The sequence below is a fragment of the Dendrobates tinctorius genome, unplaced genomic scaffold (genome assembly GCF_039654945.1).
Source record: "Dendrobates tinctorius isolate UK_male_01 unplaced genomic scaffold, ASM3965494v1 ptg000270l, whole genome shotgun sequence".
Taxonomy (NCBI): Eukaryota; Metazoa; Chordata; class Amphibia; order Anura; family Dendrobatidae; genus Dendrobates; species Dendrobates tinctorius.
Window position 1 is genome coordinate 11,101,606 of NW_027361937.1, and position 20,630 is coordinate 11,122,235.

Sequence of the window (20,630 nt, forward strand, 5' to 3'; positions counted from 1 at the left end):
AGCTTATTGGAGGATTCTCAGTTAATTCAAATCTGCAGCCAGGCTATAGAAGACAGATGGCTTGTAAAAAAAAAAAAATTAAATTAAAAAAAAAAAAAAAATTTTTTGAGACAATGTTAAAGTTTAAAAGATATAAAATTATCTAAAGACCATGTAATGTCTTCCACATAAACATTCCTAAACCATGGAGAAAAACTAAACCTAAAAATAGAAAACAATTATTGTAGCTTTTAGAAGGCTTGCATTCTCCTTAGTGTATGCCATTTAAAGTCCAGAAAACATGGGGCATGGCATGTCTGGGTGTGTCGCCTACTAGGCATTTGCTCTATGTTTGTATTATGGGTTTCATCACGGTTTGGGATGGCTGCACAACAGGATATTCTGGAGAGAGATAAGTGCTTCTTGCAGGAAAAAAAACAGCTGCTTTTCTTAGACACAAAGATGTATAACCAACAAGGCTTGACATTGTGTGGGACATGACTCCACTACTTTACTGCAGGATTGCTATAAAACATGCAGTTTGAAGCCAATTACCAGTTACCTCCTTAAAGACAATATCTGAAAAAGCTACCTTGACATTGGTCAACAGATGCACCTAAACAGCGATCATTTAAGTTCTCCCTTCGGTCTTACTTGTTGCCCGCTGCTTGTGAGCAAGTGTAGTCACGCTAGTAGCATAGTCCATGACACAGAACACAGGGAGCGGAGTCAGGGCTTCGATGGACAGAAGAGTAAAAGTCGAGAGGCCATTGGCATAATGGCATACAGACATAACAGATGTGGCCGTTCAGTTAGAAGCAGGCATGCTATTGGACAATGCTGGGGCAATGAATGCTGGGATGTGAAGTTGCAGGCACCTATAACGCTGGCATAATTTAAAAAGAATTAAAGTTTTGTTCAGCAAAACACAAATGAAAAGGGCAAATACTGTATATACTAGTGTATAAGCCGACCCCCCTAATTTTGCCACGAAAAAACTGGGAAAACTTATTGACTCACATATAAGCCTAGGGTGGAAAATGCAGCCGCTACTGGTAAATTTCAAAAATAGAAATGGATACCAAAATTGATTGAGACATCAGTAGGTTAAATGTTTTTGAATATCCATATTGAATCGGGAGCCCCATATAGAATCATAAAATCGTAGAGTTGGAAGGGACCTCCTGGGCCATCTGTTCCAACCCCCTGCGCAAAGCAGGATTCGCTAAATCATCCCAGTCAGATGTCTGTCCAGCCTCTGAAGACTTCCATTGAAGGAGAACTCACCACTTCTCATGGCAGCTTGTTCCACTCATTGATCACTCTAACTGTCAAAAAGTTTTTTTTAATATCTAATCTGTGTCTCCTCCCATTCAGTTTCATCCCATTGCTTCTAGTCTTTCCTTGTGCAAATGAGAATAAAGATGATCCTTCTACAATGTGGACAGCCCTTTAGATATTTATAGAAAGCTATTAAGTCTCCTCTCAGTCTTCTCTTTTGCAAACTAAACATTCCCAAATCCTGCAACCTTTCCTCATAAGACAGGGTTTTGCAGACCGGTCACAATTCTGGTCGCTCTTTTCTGAACTTGCTCCAGTTTGTTGATGTCTTTTTTAAAATGTGGTGCCCAAAACTGGACACAATATTCCAGATGAGGTCTGACCAAAGAGGAGTAGAGGGCAATAATGACTTCATGTGATCTAGACTGTATGCTTCTGTTAATACATCCTAGAATTGCATTTGCCTATTTTGCTGCTGCATCACACTGTTGACTCATTCAGTCTGTAATGCTCAGTAATAAGTATAATGCTCCATACAGTTCATGATGGGCCCATAAGAAGCTCTATACAAAATACACCCCATATAATGCTCCATAAAGGTTAATAATGGCCCCATAAGATGCTCAATAGAATAATATTCCCCATAAGATGCTCCATAAAGGTTATGGCCCCATAAGATGCTCCATAGAATATGCGCCATAGAATATGCCCCATAAGATGCTCCATAGAATAGGCCCCATATGCTGCCCCATAAAATGCTCCATAGAATATGCCCCATAAGATTCTCCATAGGTTATGCCCCCATAAAGTGCTCCATAGATTATGCCCCCATAAGATGCTCCATAGAATATGCTCCCATAAGATGCTCCATAGAATATGCCCCCATAAGATGCCCCATAGAATAATTCCCATATGCCGCTGCTGCTGCAAATAAAAAAAAAACAAAAAAACAAAAAACGACATGCTCACCCCTCTCAGTCGCTGGGGGCCAGGACCCAGCACCTGAGATATTCACCTCTCCCCGTTCCCACGCTGCTTGCCGCTGTCTGCCACGTCGTCTGTCAGTGATGTTCAGGAAGCAGAGGGTGCGGTGCGCACTAGCAATGTCACCGAGCCCTCTGACCTGAACATCACTGACAGAGGACGCAGCAGGCAGCGGCGAGCAGCGTGGGAACGGGGACAGGTGAAAATCGCATATACTCATCCCCCGGCGCGTCTCTGCAGTCCTGCCTTCAGCGGTCACGTGATACCGCTCATTAAATACATGAATATGCGCATATTCATGTCTTTAATGAGCGGTACCACGTGACGGCTGAAGGCAGGCCCCTGAGAACGTGGGACAAGCGGGGGGGCTGCAGAGACGCATCGGGGGGGGGGGGGGGTCAGTATGATCTGACACCCCTGCTCCCCCTCCCCCGCCAACCCCCTGACGTATATGACTCGCGTATAAGCCGAGAGGGGGACTTTCAGCCCAATAAAAAGGGCTGAAAAATCTCGGCTTATACGCGAGTATATACGGTACAAGTCTTCAAAGAAAAATCATGAATAATAAACTATATAATTCTCTCTTTCCAATAAGTACCAACTGTACAGGTTTGCGTTGCCTATATCCAAGGAAAGCTTCAAACGTGCATTCTGACTATTCTGCCAGAATGCAGTGTAAATAAAGACAAAGAAAGTCACTGTTCAGTTCACCATATTTTGCGACCACCCCCAGCCATAATTATGTGATACGTTAATGAGATCTGGATTTAGAATCTGCTAATAAGCTCCAGGTGGTTGTGAAATCTAGGCGAGATGAGACCCAAGACAACACGGCATTGTGGAAATAGTGTGTTTGCCGCTGGAACTTGCTTTTAAAGAAAACACAGATGTAGTGGTCTTTGTACCAACTTGTACAAATATTATGACCATGGCGCGTTATTCCTGACAGCGGCTCTGTGTGCTGCACACAGCTTCCCCTCTGTCATTAATCTGCCAAACTAGCACAGCACAGAACAGAATAGCATTTGTCTGAGTTCACAGCCCCCCTGAAAATTAAATCCTTCTCAGATGCCTTTACACTGCAATCAAGAGAACCGTTTGAAAGTCCCCCTTTATTTTTCTTAACGAAGGCAGAAGCCTTAATGAAAGCACCATTGAGATGTAGATTGTAAAGCGGGAGTAGAATACTAATGATCTGGCATAAATGAATACATTCAAGCATACAAAAAAAAAAAATGTAATGAGAAAAAGGAAGACACTTTTTAATTAGTCCCAGAATAATCTAGTGATACATTATCCCAAATCTACAGTAGAAACTATTCTCATTTCTTTCTGCCGCAGAAGGTCAGACATCACCCATCCTGACAAAGTCACCCAACTCTATGAATGCCCACTGCCATGGCTGGCACGGCTCCAAGATCAGAGAGCATGCAATCCATCATGTCATTCGGGTCTTTAACATGTACAGACTGGTGGCAGTGTACCAAGACATGGCACCAAAAAAGCCTTTAAGGGGATCTGTCACCCTTTTTATCCCCTATTAGCTGCTGGCAAAGACACCGGGGGCTTATCTACAGCATACTGTAATGCTGTAGATAAGCCCCCGATGTAACCTGAAAGAGAAGAAAAACACGTTATATTATACTCACCGAGGTGGGCGGTCCGGTCCGATGGGTGTTGCAGTCCAGTCCGGCGCCTCCCTTCTTCATGCGATGACGTCCTCTTCTCCTGTCCTGAAATGGCTCCGGCGCAGGCGCATTGCTCTGCCCTGTTGAGGGCAGAGCAGAATTCTGCAGTACTCAGGCGCCAGACCTCTCCCAACGCCTGCACAATGCAGGACTCTGCTCTACTCTCAACAGGGCAGAGAAGTGCGCCTGCGCTGGAGCCATTACAGGATGGGAGAAGAGGACGTCATTGCATGAAGAAGGGAGGCGCCGGACGGGACGGCGACACCCATCGGACCGGACTGCCAACCTCGGTAAGTATAATATGTGTTTTTCTTCTCTTTCAGGTTACATCGGAGGCTTATCTACAGCATTACAGAATGCTGTAGATAAGCCCCCGATGTCTATGCCAGCAGCTGCAATGCTAAAAAAAAGGGTGACAGATTCCCTTTAAGAAAATGAGCCACTTCAGTGTCTTCGCTGCCAATTCTGGATAGGTGTCTTTTTTTTTTTTTTTTTTTTCTTCTTCTTAAAAATAAGAAAAAGAAAAAAAAAAAAAAAAAAAAAAAAAAAAAAACTTGGGGCCGATATAATATTCCCAGTGCAGTTCGACCAAATTTTGAGTTAAAATTGTAGCCTCTTGTCTAAGGGCTCGTGCACGCGAACGATTTTCTGGTACGAGTGCCATCTGTGATTTTCACAGACAGCACTCGTACCTCTGATATTCTATTGCCGGGGTGGGGAGAAACCTCTCACTAGACCACGCTGGAACAGTTCCTGACCTCAATGGACATTTCACTTAGATCAGAACTGTGGGTGTCCACTTTTTTGTCCCTATGACGCCGCCTTTTTACAATTGGACAGCTTCATATTGGGATGACCGTGCACCCCCAAAGAGCTTAACAAAATAAAACGGTAAGCTGAATGATAAAAAAACAACACATTACATTAGGTGCCAGTAGGTGCCCTGTACCTCCACAAAAGAGCCGAAGTAAACAAAAGCAAACAACCAGTAACTAAACACCTTGTACATTCCTGCTAGTATGTGCAGGAATGTACAGTTTCTAAGGCAAAAATTGGTGAAAGGTCCTCTTTCATGCAAAAGGACTGTTGTAACCAAGCACAGGTGATCAGGGCATCCTTGTGCATTTCAGTGCATATATGCCATCCTCCCCTTCTTAGAGTGACAGCTCTGGCTTTACAAATGCCCTAGAATGGCAGAGATCGATGCAAAAAAAATATTTAGATGGCAAGGTTCACGGAGCGGTTTGACCACAAAAGGGTGCACACCACCCATTGTCTATGCTTGGTTTTAACAGTTAATTTTTGATGACAGACTCCCTTTTGATATGGATCAGTCATTGAATTAGAATCGGTCAAAAAAAAAAAAAAATTGATGCTAGAAAGAAGGTAGACAATGACTATTTGTAACTGCAATGCAAAAATCAATGGCACTACATAATTAATGTGGCAATGACGAGTTTGTAATACAAAGTAATGGTAGACTGCAACTTAGAAACAGCATAAGGCGAAACTTTGCCTATAGTATTCTACATACCCTCCTGTGGACAAAGGAAGGTGTTGACAGGCCCAGCTGTATGCCCCATTGACAAGGTCACCCTACTAGACAACTGTGCCTGACCATCACACTTGATCATGACAGGAAGTGTCACGGGCCAATGGCGGCAGTTAATGTAATTTGTGCGCAAACATCTCCTTACAATGATTAATGACCACAGCACAAGAATTGATATGTCCAGACATGACATGCGAGCCATTATATATTTCTAATATTCCCACTGCCCACCTAACCAGGTCTCACCTGAGGGAATGGTTTCTTGTCCAATTTGCCTGATCTTCTCCTTTTCAAAGAATTCTGTAATTACAAATGAATTATAACGTCAGAGATAAAAGTCACCATTCAGTTTTACACATTTTACAGCCACCCTCAGCCATGATCGCTATGTGGTCCATTAATGAGACATCAATTCTGAATGGTCTGACGAGCTCCAGGTGGCCGGGGGATGAAACCCAAAATATCATGGCATTGTTGTACTGCGTGTTTGCCATTGTTACTTGCGTTTATGGAAAACACAGATGTGGTGTTGCCTTTTGTAAGAACTCAACAATGCCAGATCTGGGCTAGAACCCAGGGCTACTGCCATCTGGTCCATTCTAATGGATGCACATACCAACTCGAATATCATGAGGCAAGTCTACGAATTCACATGGATTAATGAGATGTTATACAAGATCGCAGAATCATTTGCAGTTTTTATGTCCACATGGAATAGTAGTATCCCCACCCCAATCCTGAAACTCCTGCATTTAATAAGAGACGGGTCTGTACAGAAATTGCAAGCTTGGATGCATGTACTAGCCTTTCTATATGGAGCAGGAGTGTTAAGGGCCTTTCTGACATAGCGATCACGCTAAAGCGTCACCGATTTTGTGACGCAACAGCGATCTCGCTTTGTGTGACACATACCTGCGACCGCCCCCCCCGCTGGATATCGCTGATCGTGCTCGAATGTCCTGGGCCATTTTTTCATCATTGGCGCCCCGCTGGCCGGCATGCATTGCTGTGTTTGACACCGACTAGCGATGTCATTGGCGACAGAACACATGGGCGCAGGCGGAAGTCGTCAGACTTGCTGCAGAGTAAAAGGTAACAGCGACCACCGACGGATCGTTGTATCGCTGCTGCGTCGCTGGAAAGATATGCCTGTTTGGCAGCTCACTAGCGACCATTTGGCAATGCACCAGCGATCCTGACAGGGTCGTATCGTTGTTGGGATCGCTGGTGCATCACTAAATGTAACGGGACCTTTACTCTGGACTGGGCATATTTGACATACGACATTCAGATCTGTCCAAGTTGAATTACTCACTGGTTCCTTTAAACATGCAAGCTGAAATCTAAGCCTTTAACGCCAACTGACTGAAACACTTGAAGGTGTTTGAAAGAAAATTAATTCAGCTCGTCGTGTTAATTATCACGCAGCTTTTCTGGGCCAATATTAAGCAAAACAGCCAAAGGAAAGTCTTCTGCAGGAACTTCAAGATTAATTATATATTAAAAGAGAAACTTTCATTAAATGCCATGAATGTATTATGAATACTTTGATTTTTTTTTTTAATTGCTATTTAGTGTTTTTTTTACTAGCGGCAGTCACCAGTAGTCACCCCCTTTCTGAATAAATTATGCCTGAATCTGTTAGATCTAGACAATATTTCTGTATAAACAAATCCTAAAAGACTTTAAACTGTAGAAATCCATATAACGCTCTGATATTATTGCTGTCAAAATTTGGCCACTATTAGGCCTGTTTCACACATCCGTTTGTCACCATCAGTCAAAATCCGCCGTTTTGTGAAAAAAACGGATCTGCCATTTTTCTTTGCGGGTTCCGTTTTTTTGCCCATTGACTTGCATTATCGGCGGATTTTGACTGATGGCGATCCGTTGCATCCACATGTCAGCGGATCCGCCAAGATTTTGTCGTCCGCTGACATGTCCGGACGGACCCTGCAACGTTTTTTCGCTGTCCGGATCCGCCATTCAGTGTTTGCAAACATATTTAACCCCCAATTCTGTCTGGCTGCTGGATCTCTCTCTCTCTCGTGGCGGGACTCCCGACATTTCTCCCGTCGCGCGATCTCTTATCGCGGGACTCCCGAACATTACAACATGGAGAAGACCACCCGCGACATCGCCCTCTCACGCTATGCCTTCAGATCGCGACGATGGACCCCCGCTCAATCATGCAGGTACTCTGCTATATCTCGGCGCGGGTTCCTTTAAATTTAAACCATCGGCGGATCCGTACATCCGCCGATCCGGTGACACCCGTTCCTGTCAGTCCGCCTGCGGATCCGTTTTCCGCTATTTTGGCGGATTTAGACTGAACAGGAAAACTGATGTGTGAAACAGGCCTTAGCAGAAGACCGAAATCTGCGTTTTGTCAGTTATGCTGTAAACCTGCTCTAAGAGCCTTCTCATAACCTCTTGGGGTCCTTTCTATTGTGTCCTTCTCATATCTACTGTTGCCAAAGAGCGGCTATAAGCGGCAAAAGTGGCAGGCACATATCGATAATCTATGGATCATGACATATGGTCCTGAACACAAGTGTGCATCATTCTGGCATGGCCCAAACACGTCATTGCAGCGAACTGATGCCAGTACTGAGCCCACACTTTGCAATAAGAGTAGCTTTAGCATCTAGTGCATCAGTTGAGACACAGTATTATACAGTGGTTTTCTGTCTGGATGTGGTTGTCACACTGGTGCTCAAATGTATCATCAGCTTCATCTGGTTGAAGCATAATAATACAGGTTGAACATTTACCATGATACAAAAAGAAACTAGGGCAACCAAGGTGGCCATCTCACTGGTCATGTGGCATGGGAGTCAGGCATGAAAACACACAGTGAACAATGCCATACATATAATGCCAGATACCAGCCTCTTAGCCTCATGTAACAAAGATCATGTGTCACTCAGTGACCCCGAACTGGTATCTTACATCACACAGCCCCATGTATTACCTGATTGCCCACCTACATAGGGCTAACAAACTCTCCGAAGTGAGCACTCAATGCAATTGTACCCGCAAGCATGCAGATTTTACTACAGGCAAAGATACACAGTGGGTACGGAAAGTATTCAGACCCCTTTAAATTTGTCACTCTTTGTTTCATTGCAGCCATTTGGTAAATGCAAAAAAGTTCATTTTTTTCTCATTAATGTACACTCTGCACCCCATCTTGACTGAAAAAAAAACAAAAACAAATGCAGAATTTTTTGCAAATTTATTAAAAAAGAAAAACTGAAATATCACATGGTCATAAGCATTCAGACCCTTTTGCTCAGTACTGAGTAGAAGGACCCTTTTGAGCTAGTACAGCCATGAGTCTTCTTGGGAATGATGCCAGTTTTTCACACCTGGATTTGAGGATCCTCAGCCATTCTTCCTTGTAGATCCTCTCCAGTTCCGTCAGGTTGGAGATTGTGAACGTTGGTGGACAGCCATTTTCAGGTCTCTCCAGAGATGCTCAACTGGGTTTAGCTCAGGGCTCTCCTTTGTTATTTAACTGTGCGCTTAGGGTCAGTGTCTTGTTGGAAGGTGAACCTTCGGCCAAGTCTGAGGTCCAGAGCACTCTGGAAAAGGTTTTTATCAATGATCTCTGTACTTGGCCGCATTCATGTTTCCTTCAATTGCAACCAATCGTCCCGACCCTGCAGCTGAAAAACACCCCCATAGCACGTTGCTGCGACCACCAAGTTTCACTGTTGGGATTGTATTGGGCAGGTGATGAGCAGTGCCTGGATTTCTCCACACATACCACTTAGAAATTTTTGGTGATAATTCTATCTTCATCTCATCAGACCAGAGAATCTTATTTCTCATAGTCTGGGAGTCCTTTATGTACTTTTTAGCAAACTCTATGTGGGCTTACATATGTCTGGTACTGAGAAGAGGCTTCCATTAGGCCACTCTGCCATAACGACCCGACCGTTGGAGGGCTGCAGTGATAGTTGACTTTGTAGAACTTTCTCCAATTTCCCTACTTCATCTGTGGAGCTCAGCCACAGTAATCTTGGGGATCTTCTTTACCTCTCTCACCAAGGCTCTTCTCCCACGATTGCTCAATGGCTGGACGGCCAGGTCTATGAAACTTCTGGTGGTCCCAAACTTCTTCCATTTAAGGATTATGGAGGCCACAGGCTCTTACGAACCTTGAGTACTGCAGAAATTCTTTTGTAACCTTCGCCAGATGTCATGATCCCAGTGCAGCTTTTGACCTGCACATCAGGGGTTAATGTCTTGAGCTCAGTGCAGGCTTTGACCTGCACGCCTGGGGTTAATTATTGTGGCCTCTCTTTGGTTCAGAGAGAGCTTTTTATAGCCCTGAGAATCTCCAATCCCTATCAGTTATACTTTTGCCTTTGGCCGAGTGTGTTGACCCCTGTGTGCCTGTTTGTTGTCCTCTAGCTTGCTTATATGGTTCTGATCCAGTTCTGTCCCCCGTTGTGAGTTTGCCTGTTGATTCTGTACTGTATATCTGCTTCTCTGGTTTCTGACTTCTTGGCTACATCTTGACTATCCATTCTGTCTAGCCCTTTGGTAATTGTCGTGCTATCTCGTGCTTTGACCCCAGCCTGATCTGGTTTATGTCCCTGTCTATGCCAATTAGTAACTTTGTCCCGTAGTTACCATTCTAGGAGTTTTCCTGCAACTCCTAGCTCTCTGGAGTTTAGGCCACGCCCCCAACATTCACGTGCTTCAGGTCCTGAGGGTCTGAAGCACGCATCTTCTCTGCTGCTGCCCGCTCCACAGGTATCTCTGAGCACATTTTGTCTTACTTAGGACATGCGCACTGGCTCAGTGAGCAAGTGCAGTGTGGTTTTCCTGACATTATAACTGACCGTGAACTTGTTTTTTTTCTCTCTCACTTCTGCAGCATGGACCCAATGCATGCCTTATCTGAGCAGGGGAAATGCTTGACTCAGTCGCTGCAGAAGCTAAGTTTGGAACACCAAACTCTGGCACAGTCCCAATGGCAGGTTGCGGACTCTGTTCAGGGGGCGCTTTCCGCAGGCTTTCAGCAGGTGGGGAATAGAGATGTCATTTTAGTCCCACCCGGATCCCCGGTTAAGTTACCAGATACGTTTTATGGTGACAAAAATGAATTTAGAGCGTTTAAAGAGGGCTGTAAGCTCTTTCTCCTTGAGACCCCGTTCCTCAGGGGATGAGAAACAGACGGTGGGGGTGGTTATGTTCCTGCTTAGGGGGGTCCCACAAGCCTGGGCATTTTCTCTTTCCTCTTCTGCCCCGGAGAGAATGACTGTGGATGAGTTTTTTGAGGCCTTAGGGCTTATTTATGATGAGCCAGATAGAGTGCGTTTTGCTGAGGACATGGTGATGAGTGTCAGGGGAAGCACTCGGCCGAATGGTTCTGTTTGGAATTTAGACGTTGGGCAGCCGAGATTTCGTGGAGTGATGCCGCCCTTCGGGGGCTGTTCTGTGGAGGCCTGTGTGAATGTCTGAAGCATGCCCTGGCACTCCATCCTCCATCTGACTCCCTGGAGGATGCCATGACCCAAGCGGATCGCATGGATCGCAGACTGCGGGCAAGAGGTGTTTTGCAACTTGAAACATCATTATTCTCCAGTGGCGTTGAGACCCAGACTCCTCCGGTGGCTATGGAGGTGAGCGCTGTCACCTGTGATGAGAAGGAAAGAAGACGCTGCCGGGAGAAGCAGTTGTGCTTCTATTGTGGGGAATCTGGACATTGGAAGAATGACTGCCCTCCTGTCCGTCATCCTCCAAGGTGGCGGGAAACGACTAGGTCTGGGTAGTAGTCGAGGAGGCTACCCAGACCTTCAGGTACCTTTTTCCTCATTTGCAAAAATTGTGCTTCGGGTGGAACTAGAACTTGGTGATGGTCCTGTTCAGACTACCGCCTTTGTTGACTGTGGCTCTGCTGTTAACCTGATTGATGCCCGGATTATGACTCTTAAGATAGAGACAGTCAGGCTTCAGGGTCCTGTTAAACTTGTGGCAATTAACTCGTCCTCTCCTACCCAGGACGGTATCTGTTTCAGGTCTGAACTTTTTTTTCTCTAAAAGTGGGTCCCAAACATGTGCAAAAATTAACTTCTCTTGTGTTAGATAACTTGCCTAGAGGACTGGTACTGGGGATGCCTTGGCTACAACGCCATTATCCTACCATTGATTGGATGACGGGGGAGATCACTCAATGGAGATGTAAAGATAAATGTTGTAACCTGGGGACTCGTTAACATTGTTAAAACCGTATCTGTGTCGTCTGTCGGTCTGAAAGGTATTCCGGAGTACCTGAAGGATTTTGAAGACGTATTTTCCGAAAGTGAGGCTGAGGCGCTGCCACCACATAGACCCTACGACTGTGCCATTGATTTAGTACCCGGAGCCAAGTTACCTAAGGCTCGATTGTTCAATTTGTCCGGGCCTGAGCGCCAAGCCATGAAGGAGTACATAGCTGAGAGTCTCCGCAAAGGGCATATCAGGCCTTCTGTGTCACCCGTGGCAGCAGGATTCTTCTTTGTGAAGAAGAAAGATGGTGGTTTGCGGCAGTGCCTCGACTTTCGGGAACTGAACAAGATAACGGTTAGGAACACTTATCCAATTCCCCTCATCCCAGACCTATGTAACCAGTTATCTGGGGCCCAATGGTTCTCCAAATTAGATCTCCAGGGGGCCTACAACCTGATAAGGGTTCGGGAAGGGAACGAGTGGAAAACTGCTTTCCTCACATCAGAGGGACTCTTTGAACACCTGGTTATGCCCTTTGGGTTAACTAATGCCCCTGCTATTTTCTAGAACTTTATCAATGTTGTGTTTTCTGACCTGATAGGCCGTTTTGTTATTTATTTGGATGACATTTTGGTGTATTCCCCGGACAGTCAGTCTCACTTACAACATCTACAGACTGTTCTCCAGAGACTCAGGGAGAACCACTTGTGTGCTAAATTGGAAAAATTTTCGTTTTTCGTACAGGAACTGTCTTTTTGGGGCTGATTGTATCTTGTGAGGGGTTTCGTATGGACCCTAAGAAGGTGCTGGCGATCGCAGACTGGGTCCAGCCTCTTGATCTCAAGGGGCTCCAGCGCTTCTTGGGATTTGCAAACTATTACCGGAGATTCATTAAAGGTTTCTCTCAAGTGGTTAAACCACTCACAGATCTTACCCAGAAGGGGGCTGATGTAAAAAATTGGTCAGAACTCGCTAAGGAGTCCTTCTCAGCTCTTAAGAAATGTTTCATGTCCGCCCCGGTGTTGGTCCAGCCAGACCCGTTGTAGTGTAGTAACCACTGAGTCCGCTATGGGGCGCTGTATGGATGTCCCAGGAGAAAGGATGAATGGCAAAATACTGAATGGCCGTTATACAAAGGAAAAAAAAAATTTTTGTCAGCTCACCAAACCGTAGCAGATGTGAAGTCTGGAGGAATGCAATCAATCCTGGGCGGTGCAGGGAACTTGGATTCCGGAAAATCTTGTAGGCACAATACTTAGGAGATGTTCCAGCAACTTCGACCAAAGGATGGTTAAAATCAAAAGACTTTATTCCAAAAAAATGATTAAAAACAGAATAGATACATAAAAAAAATATGGTTCACCAATGTGACAGACGCTTACGCGTTTCGGACTAGAGGGTCCTTACTCAAGCTATGATTTAGGACCCTCTAGTCCGAAACGCGTAAGCGTCTGTCACATTGGTGAACCATATGTTTTTTATGTATCTATTCTGTTTTTAATCTTTTTTTGGAATAAAGTCTTTTGATTTTAACCATCCTTTGGTCGAAGTTGCTGGAACATCTCCTAAGTATTGAATGGCCGTTATGTATCCCAAAGTGGGTGGCTTTGGGATGGAGACTTACTGTATGTGTTGATCAGCAGTGATACTGCTGAGGTGTTGTTTCAATGTGTAAGGGAGAAGTCTCAAGGTAACTAGAGAGATGGGTGGGCCTGATTACCTACAAACCCACCCAGGGGGTGTGTTTAAAGCACTATTGTAAAGAGTGTGTAAAGGCTTGAAGGACCTGTGATGAGGTCAGAGTCATGTGACCCGGTGGGCGTGGCTATGGACCATATAATGTGGCCAGGGTGTCACATGGGGGTGAATGCTTGGACCCGGTTGGTCCAGTGTGGAAGGTCCCGCTGAGATGGGGCTTCCTGCCTGACAGCACGTGTGGATGCTGTGAGTAATGGCTGCAAGTGCCTGAGAGTTCCCTGGAGGAAATGAGTATCTGCAGTATGGAGAAGCAGCCATGAGAGAACCCTGACGGGGTGAGATATAACTGTGAGGCTGAAAAGCCTGCATATTGGACATTGCTAAGGCTGGTTTCACACTTGCGGTTTTTTTTTGCGCTGTTTTTTAGCGCAAAAAAGCATGCATTTTTTCCCTATCTTTTACATGGGTGCGCATACACATGCGTATGCGCATGCGTTTTTGTAGTGTACGCTCGGGCACACAAAATGCATCCTGTTGCATTTTTTGTGCGTCCGACTTGCCCCCAAAAACCGCATGTGCACGCAATGCGGGTTTTTTTTACAGCCAAACACCCATTATAGTCTATGGGTGCGCATACGTGCGCATGGTAATGTGCACGTATGCGCAAAAAAAGCATGCGTTTTTTAAAAACGCACCAAAACCCGCAAAAAACTGCACATTTTAAATGCATGATGTGGTTTTTTATGTGCATTTGCACGGCGCACGGTGCGCAGCGCAAAAAACGCAAGTGTGAAAGTAGCCTAACAGAGTGAAGCTCTGTCATGGACGCTATGCCGTTTATATATTGCTGGTCATGGTTTATGATGTTTAATAAACCACATGGACCGTTCTGAGTGTATGGAAAACCTGTGCCGGATCTGATTTTGTGGCTGCTGAGCGAGTGATTCCCTACTTAAATGACAGCACTAACTCATATTTGGTGGAGAAAGCTATGGGCAGTGTTGTAGCCTTGTTGCTAGGAGCAACAGAAGAGGACTGCAAAATTCGGTTGCTAAGGGCAACGCTGAGCCAGGAGGGCTGATGGTATGGAAAGCCGTGTGATGTGCTGACAGGTCAGTGGAAGAGACTTATAGGACACCTCTGCTGTAGAGGGGTCCGAGAATCTGCGTGGCCAGCAGGTGACGGTCGTGAAAGAAAAAAAAAGAAAAAAAAAGTGTTTTACAGACCGGGCTCAGTGAGCAATAAACTGGTGATTGCTATAGGGTGCCGCCTCTGTGGAGAAGAGGTATCCGAGGACCTGTGTGGCCGACACAGGTAACGGACAGGTGTTCGTGTTGTACTGACCTGGGTCAGTGATAAAGACTGTGTACCTGGAGGGTTCAGTGAGCAAGGTACTGGAGGGTCAATGTTGGGAGATTCTAGGAAAAGAATCGGATCCCTGGAGCACAAGGTATGACCTTGGACCTGGTGAGGTGTGAGTGTTGGGCAGTCTCAGGAGGAGATGGATGTCCTGAAGAGCACCCGCTGAGCCCCTGGACCTGGTGAGGCCAATGTGTTGGGAAACCCTGGGAGGAGGGTCGGCTCCCTGAATAGCACACGGTGCGCCCTGTGTGTTGGACGGTCTCAGGCGAAGACGGTAGGTCCTGAATAGCACACAGACAGGACACGTGAGTGTTTGTGGTGTTATTTTTTTCTTTTCTCAACTCAGCCTGCGGTGGCTCAGTGGGAGTCAAGAAGGTGACAAGTGGCTTCCTGTAACTCGGCGGGGTTATGAAGGGAACAAGCGGCTTCCAGTAACTCGGCGGGGTTACGAAGGGAACAAGCGGCTTCCTGTAACTCGGCTGGGTTAAGAAGAGGACTCCAGCCGCTGTGTGTGAACAGCAGCCGGTGGTGTCGGTGACAGCAGGAGCTGTGGTGGTGCCAGCAAGGACTTGTGTGGTATCGTTAAAAGACAAACTGTACTGTGTGAACTGTGGCATAAGAAGTTCTGCAGAACAGACAAGGGGAAATCCCGAAAGCGGGCGGTGGCCCAAATCGGGGTGGTGGCCCAGAAAGGGGTGGTGACCCAAATCGGGGTGGTAGCCCAAAAGGGTGTGGAGTCCCAGAAGGGGGAAGTGACCCAAATCGGGGTGGTAGACCAAAAGGGGGTGGAGTCCCAGAAGGGGGGGGCGGTGACCCAAATCGAGGTGGTAGCCCAAAAGGGGGTGGAGTCCCAGAAGGGGGCAGTGACCCAAATTGGGGTGGTTCAGGAAATGGCAGCACTGGTTGCGTCAGTGGGTATGTCTGGGGAACCGCAGTGTGTATGAGTTTTGAGGAGTGCGGAATGTATTTTCCTGATAACGACGGGCCACAGGTGTGTACCGTGATGCTGCACTGGGAAGGAGTCCCTGGTAGGCTGGACTCAAAGAGTCAGGTGACTGACAGGAACTCCTCTCGTTTTATCTCTGACCGAGAAAAACCTCAGGGTTCGCTGCGACCATGGGGTCATTATGAATTTACGGTGGACAGAGTTATGATTGAGATGACAAAGGGGAAGTGTCAAGGTGGTAGTATGCCACCAAACTTAGTGCATACCTTTAAGAGGGGTGGAGACTTTGTTTTGTTTGATGACGTATGGTCGGACGATGGAGACGTTTCGACTGTGGGGCCAGCAGACCCTGAGACAGTGACGGCTCCTGATGTGGACAGGTCAGAGGTAGAACTGACCGGGAAAAGAAAAGGTACATCTGCCCAACTGACGGACCTGACGTCTCGTAACAAGACAGATGGTGGGCTGGGAGATGAGGTGACTGGAGTGGACACACGGTCAGAGGGTAACTGGAGGGTTGACTCGAATGATCGGCGCGACTCAGACTCTAGGGGGGACTGTGGCTCAGAGAGAAAGGGAGCACAGACTGGATGAGCTAGAGAAAGAAGTCTTCGAGCTCAAAGGTCACCTGGCATCGTCGCAAGGTCTGAATAAGTCCCTCAGAGAAGAGGTAGGAGTACTAACAAAGACTGTAAGAGTTCTTCTGCGGGAGAGGTGAGACGAAGACTTACAGCGGCCAGGCCTGAGTGAGGAACAGTGTGAAGACAAAAGAAACTGATAAGTATGGAAGCAGAGGTGATTCGTTTGCAGATGGAGCTTGCTGCTGCAGAGTGTGCTAAAAGACAAGCACAGCAGGAAAAAGATGAACTGGCTGATGTGATTGCCAACAACAGAGGTGAAGGTGCTCTGGCTTTGGAAGAAAAAAAGAGGCGGTTAGAGTCTCCCATTGTTCAGCTTGAAGAAGTGCAGGAAGAACACGGCAACGTTGAATTAGCCAATGACAAGCTGAGAAAGGCCACACTTCAGGTTGACCAGATGGATGCTGATCTGAAGACAGAACGTAGTAAGGCTCAGAAGAATGAGAATGCCCGTCAGCAATTAGTTTGCCACAATAAGGACTTAGAAGCAAAGGTTGCACTACTGGAGGAACAGCTTGATGCAGAAATTAAAGTGCGATAATCTGCTAGCAAACAAGTATGTCGTACGGAGAAAAAACTGAAGGTTGTACTAAGGCAAATGGATGATGAAAGGCGTAATTCTGAGCAGTACCAAGACCTGGCGGAGGGAAAAGATGTGCGTCTGAAACAGTTGAAACGCCAGGTAGAAGAAGCAGAGAAAGAGGCTCAATGTGCCAATACGTTGCTCCATAGATTACAGTGTGAACTGGAGGCTGCTACAGAAACAGCAGATACAAAGAACTGTGAGGTTAATGCACTGAAAAGTAAACTTAGATGTGGTGGGGTACCATTTGTTACAAGACGCTTAGATAGAGAAAGGATGGTGACTAACCAGTGTCTGACGACGCAGATAGACCGTGACTGGAGGGTCAAAGACAACGACCGATATTCTGACCGCTGGAGGCGGGGGAGGTCTAACGTAGGAACGAGGCCATATGACACATGGAGACGGTTCTCTCGACCTGTGGGGCAATGTGTAGTGAGTGCCCGGTCGCAAGACCCGGGTGTAATGTTGTGTGTTCAACCCCACAAGTTTGAACAGAGGGGGGAGGTATGTGGTGTAATAACCACTGTGTCCGCTAGGGGGCGCTGTATGGATGTCCCAGGAGAAAGGATGAATGGCAGAATACTGAATGGCCGTTATGTATCCCAAAGTGGGTGGCTTTGGGATGGAGACTTATGTGTTGATCAGCAGTGATACTGCTGAGGGGTTGTTTCAATGTGTAAGGGAGAAGTCTCAAGGTAACTAGAGAGATGGGCAGACCTGGTAACCTACAAACCCACCCAGGGGTGTGTTTAAAGCACTATTGTAAAGAGTGTGTACAGGCTTGAAGGACCTGTGATGAGGTCAGAGTCATGTGACCCAGTGGGCGTGGCTATGGACCATATAATGTGGCCAGGGTAGGTCACATGGGGGGTGAATGCTTGGACCCGGTTGGTCCAGTGTGGAAGGTCCCGCTGAGATGGGGCTTCCTGCCTAACAGCACGTGTGGACGCTGTAATGTCTGCAAGTGCCTGCGAGTTCCCTGGAGGCAATGAATGTCTGCAGTATGGAGAAGCAGCCATGAGAGAATCCTGACAGGGTGAGATAACTGTGAGGCTGAAAAGCCTGCGTATTGGATATTGCTAACAGAGTGAAGCTCTGTCATGGACGATATGCCGTTTATATACTGCTGGTCATGATTTATGATGTTTAATAAACCGCATGGACCATTCTGAGTGTATGGAAAACCTGTGCCGGATCTGATTTTGTGGCTGCCAAGCGAGTGATTCCCTACTTAAATGACAGCGCTACCTCACACCGTCAAACCATTAATTGTGGAGGTGGATGCTTCTGAAGTAGGGGTGCGGGCAGTGTTGTCCCAGGGTCCAGCCACCCTTACTAATCTCAAACCCTGTGCCTTCTCGAAGAAGTTCTCATTCGCCGAGAGAAACTATGATGTAGGCAATAGACAACTTCTTGCGGTCAAGCTGGCATTCGAAGAATGGAGGCACTTTTTGGAAGGGGCAGCTCACCCTATCACTGATCACAAAAATTTGGCATACCTTGAATCTGCTAAGAGGCTTACTCCTAGACAAGCCCGTTGGTCACTTTTTTTTTTTTTTTTTTTCACGCTTTCAATTCTCCATTACTTTTTGACCAGGGTCCAAAAATGTTAAAGCGGATGCCCTGTCCAGAAGTTTTGACCCGGTGTCTCCCCCCGAGCCGCCGTCCTCCATTCTTCCCTAAGGGGTGGTAGTGGCGGGGGTCTCAGAGTTGGAACAAGAAATTTTGAGGGCTCAGTTCCTAGCTCCGACGACCAGGCCAGGGGACAAATTGTTTGTTCCAGATTTATTGTGGCCTAGACTTCTGAAGGAGTTTCATGAGTCTAGGCTGAATGCTCATTCCGGTATCACGGCCACTAGAGAGGCAGTAGCCAGGGTTTTTTGGTGGCCTTCACTGGGGTCCGATGTCAAGAAATTCATTGCTGCTTGTGGAGTTTGTGCCCATTCCAAAAGCTCGCATAAGCGGCCGGCTGGGGAACTCATACCTTTACCGGTTCCTGATAGACCATGGACTCATCTCTCCATGGATTTTATCACCGGTCTTCCACCTTCCAGGGGCAATACCGTGATCTGGGTGGTGGTGGATAGGTTTTCAAAACAGGCCCATTTCATTCCCTTGGCAGCACTACCCTCAGCAGAAACATTGTCAAGGTTGTTTGTGCAGCATGTGGTCCGATTGCATGGGGTACCCCTGAATGTGGTGTCTGACAGAGTTGTGCAGTTTGTGGCCAAATTTTGGAGGACATTCTGTATGAAATTGGGTATCTCACTCTCCTTCTCGTCGGCATATCACCCGGAGAGTAATGGTCAGATGGAACGCACCAATCAATCCCTGGAACAAATTCTCAGGTGTCTGACCTCCGCCAGACAGGAGGATTGGTGTGATGCGTTACCGTTGGCGGAATTCGCTTTTAACAACCGGGTGAGTCAGTCCACCAACATGTCCCCATTCCTAATCAATTATGGGTTTAATCCTCATTTTGGGGAGTTTTCACGGGTGGATTCCGGTTGTCCAGGGGCAGAGGGGTCCGTCCAACGGTTAAAAAAACCTCTGGGCTGAAGTCCAGCTTAATATCTCTCGGGCCCAGGTGAGGTAAATATTTTGCTGACAAAAAGAGGGCCCCGGGACACGTTTCAGGTGGGGGAGAAGGTTTGGCTTTCCACACGTAACATCAACTTGAAGGTGCCATCAGCTAAATTGGGACCAAAGTTCATTGGTCCGTAAGAGATTGTGGAGATAGCCAACCCGGTGGCATATAGGTTGCGTCTACCCGCCTCCTTAAAGATATTCAATGTGTTCCATAAATCTCGGTTGAAACCTGTGGGGTCTGTCAAGGAGGACTCTGAGTCTGTTGTTCCTCCAGTGTTGGTGGAGGGTCATTTGGAGTATGAGGTCGGACATATTGTGGACTCTTGGCGGGTGCGCCGCTCTATGCAATATCTGGTCCACTGGAAGGGATATGGACCGGAGGATCGCTCATGGGTCCCTGCTCACTCTGTACATGCAGATCGCCTGGTTCGGGCTTTCCATGCCAAGTACCTGGGGAAGTCTGGGGGTCCAGAGGCCCCCCGTTGAGATGGGGGTACTGTCATGATCCCAGTGCAGGTTTGGACCTGCACATCAGGGGTTAATATCTTGAGATTAGTGCAGGCTTTGACCTGCACGCCTGGGGTTAATTATTGTGGCCTCTCTTTAGTTCAGGGAGAACTTTTTATAGCCCTGAGAAACTCCAATCCCTGTCAGTTATACTTTTGCCTTTGGCCGAGTGTGTTGACCCCTGTGTGCCTGTTCGTTGTCCTCTAGCTTGCTTATATGGTTCTGATCCGGTTCTGTCCCCCGTTGTGAGTTTGCCTGTTGATTCTGTACTGTACTGTATATCTGCTTCTCTGGTTTCTGACTTCTTGGCTACGTCTTGACTATCCATTCTGTCTAGCCCTTTTGGTAATTGCTATCTCGTGCCTTGCCCCCGGCCTGATCTGGTTTATGTCCCTGTCTATGCCAATTAGTAACTTTGTCCCGTAGTTACCATTCTAGGAGTTTTCCTGCAGCTCCTAGCGCTCTGGAGTTTAGGCCACGCCCCCAGCAGTCACCTGCTTCAGGTCCTGCGGGTCTGAAGCACGCATCTTCTCTGCTGCTGCCCGCTCCACCGGTATCTCTGAGCACAGTTTGTCTTACTCAGGACACGTGCACT

At 46.8% G+C, this 20,630-nt stretch overlaps 1 protein-coding gene across 3 annotated transcripts in view; it reads right to left on the reverse strand.

Moving 5' to 3' along the window:
* Positions 1-20,630, reverse strand: part of MTCL2 (microtubule crosslinking factor 2) — a 125,855-nt gene that overhangs the window by 62,715 nt on the left and 42,510 nt on the right. For all 3 annotated transcript variants that reach the window (XM_073559435.1, XM_073559436.1, XM_073559434.1), the window contains exon 4: positions 5,731-5,784. In XM_073559435.1, coding sequence (XP_073415536.1) covers positions 5,731-5,784 — 54 coding nt within the window. The remainder of the gene's footprint in view (positions 1-5,730; positions 5,785-20,630) is intronic.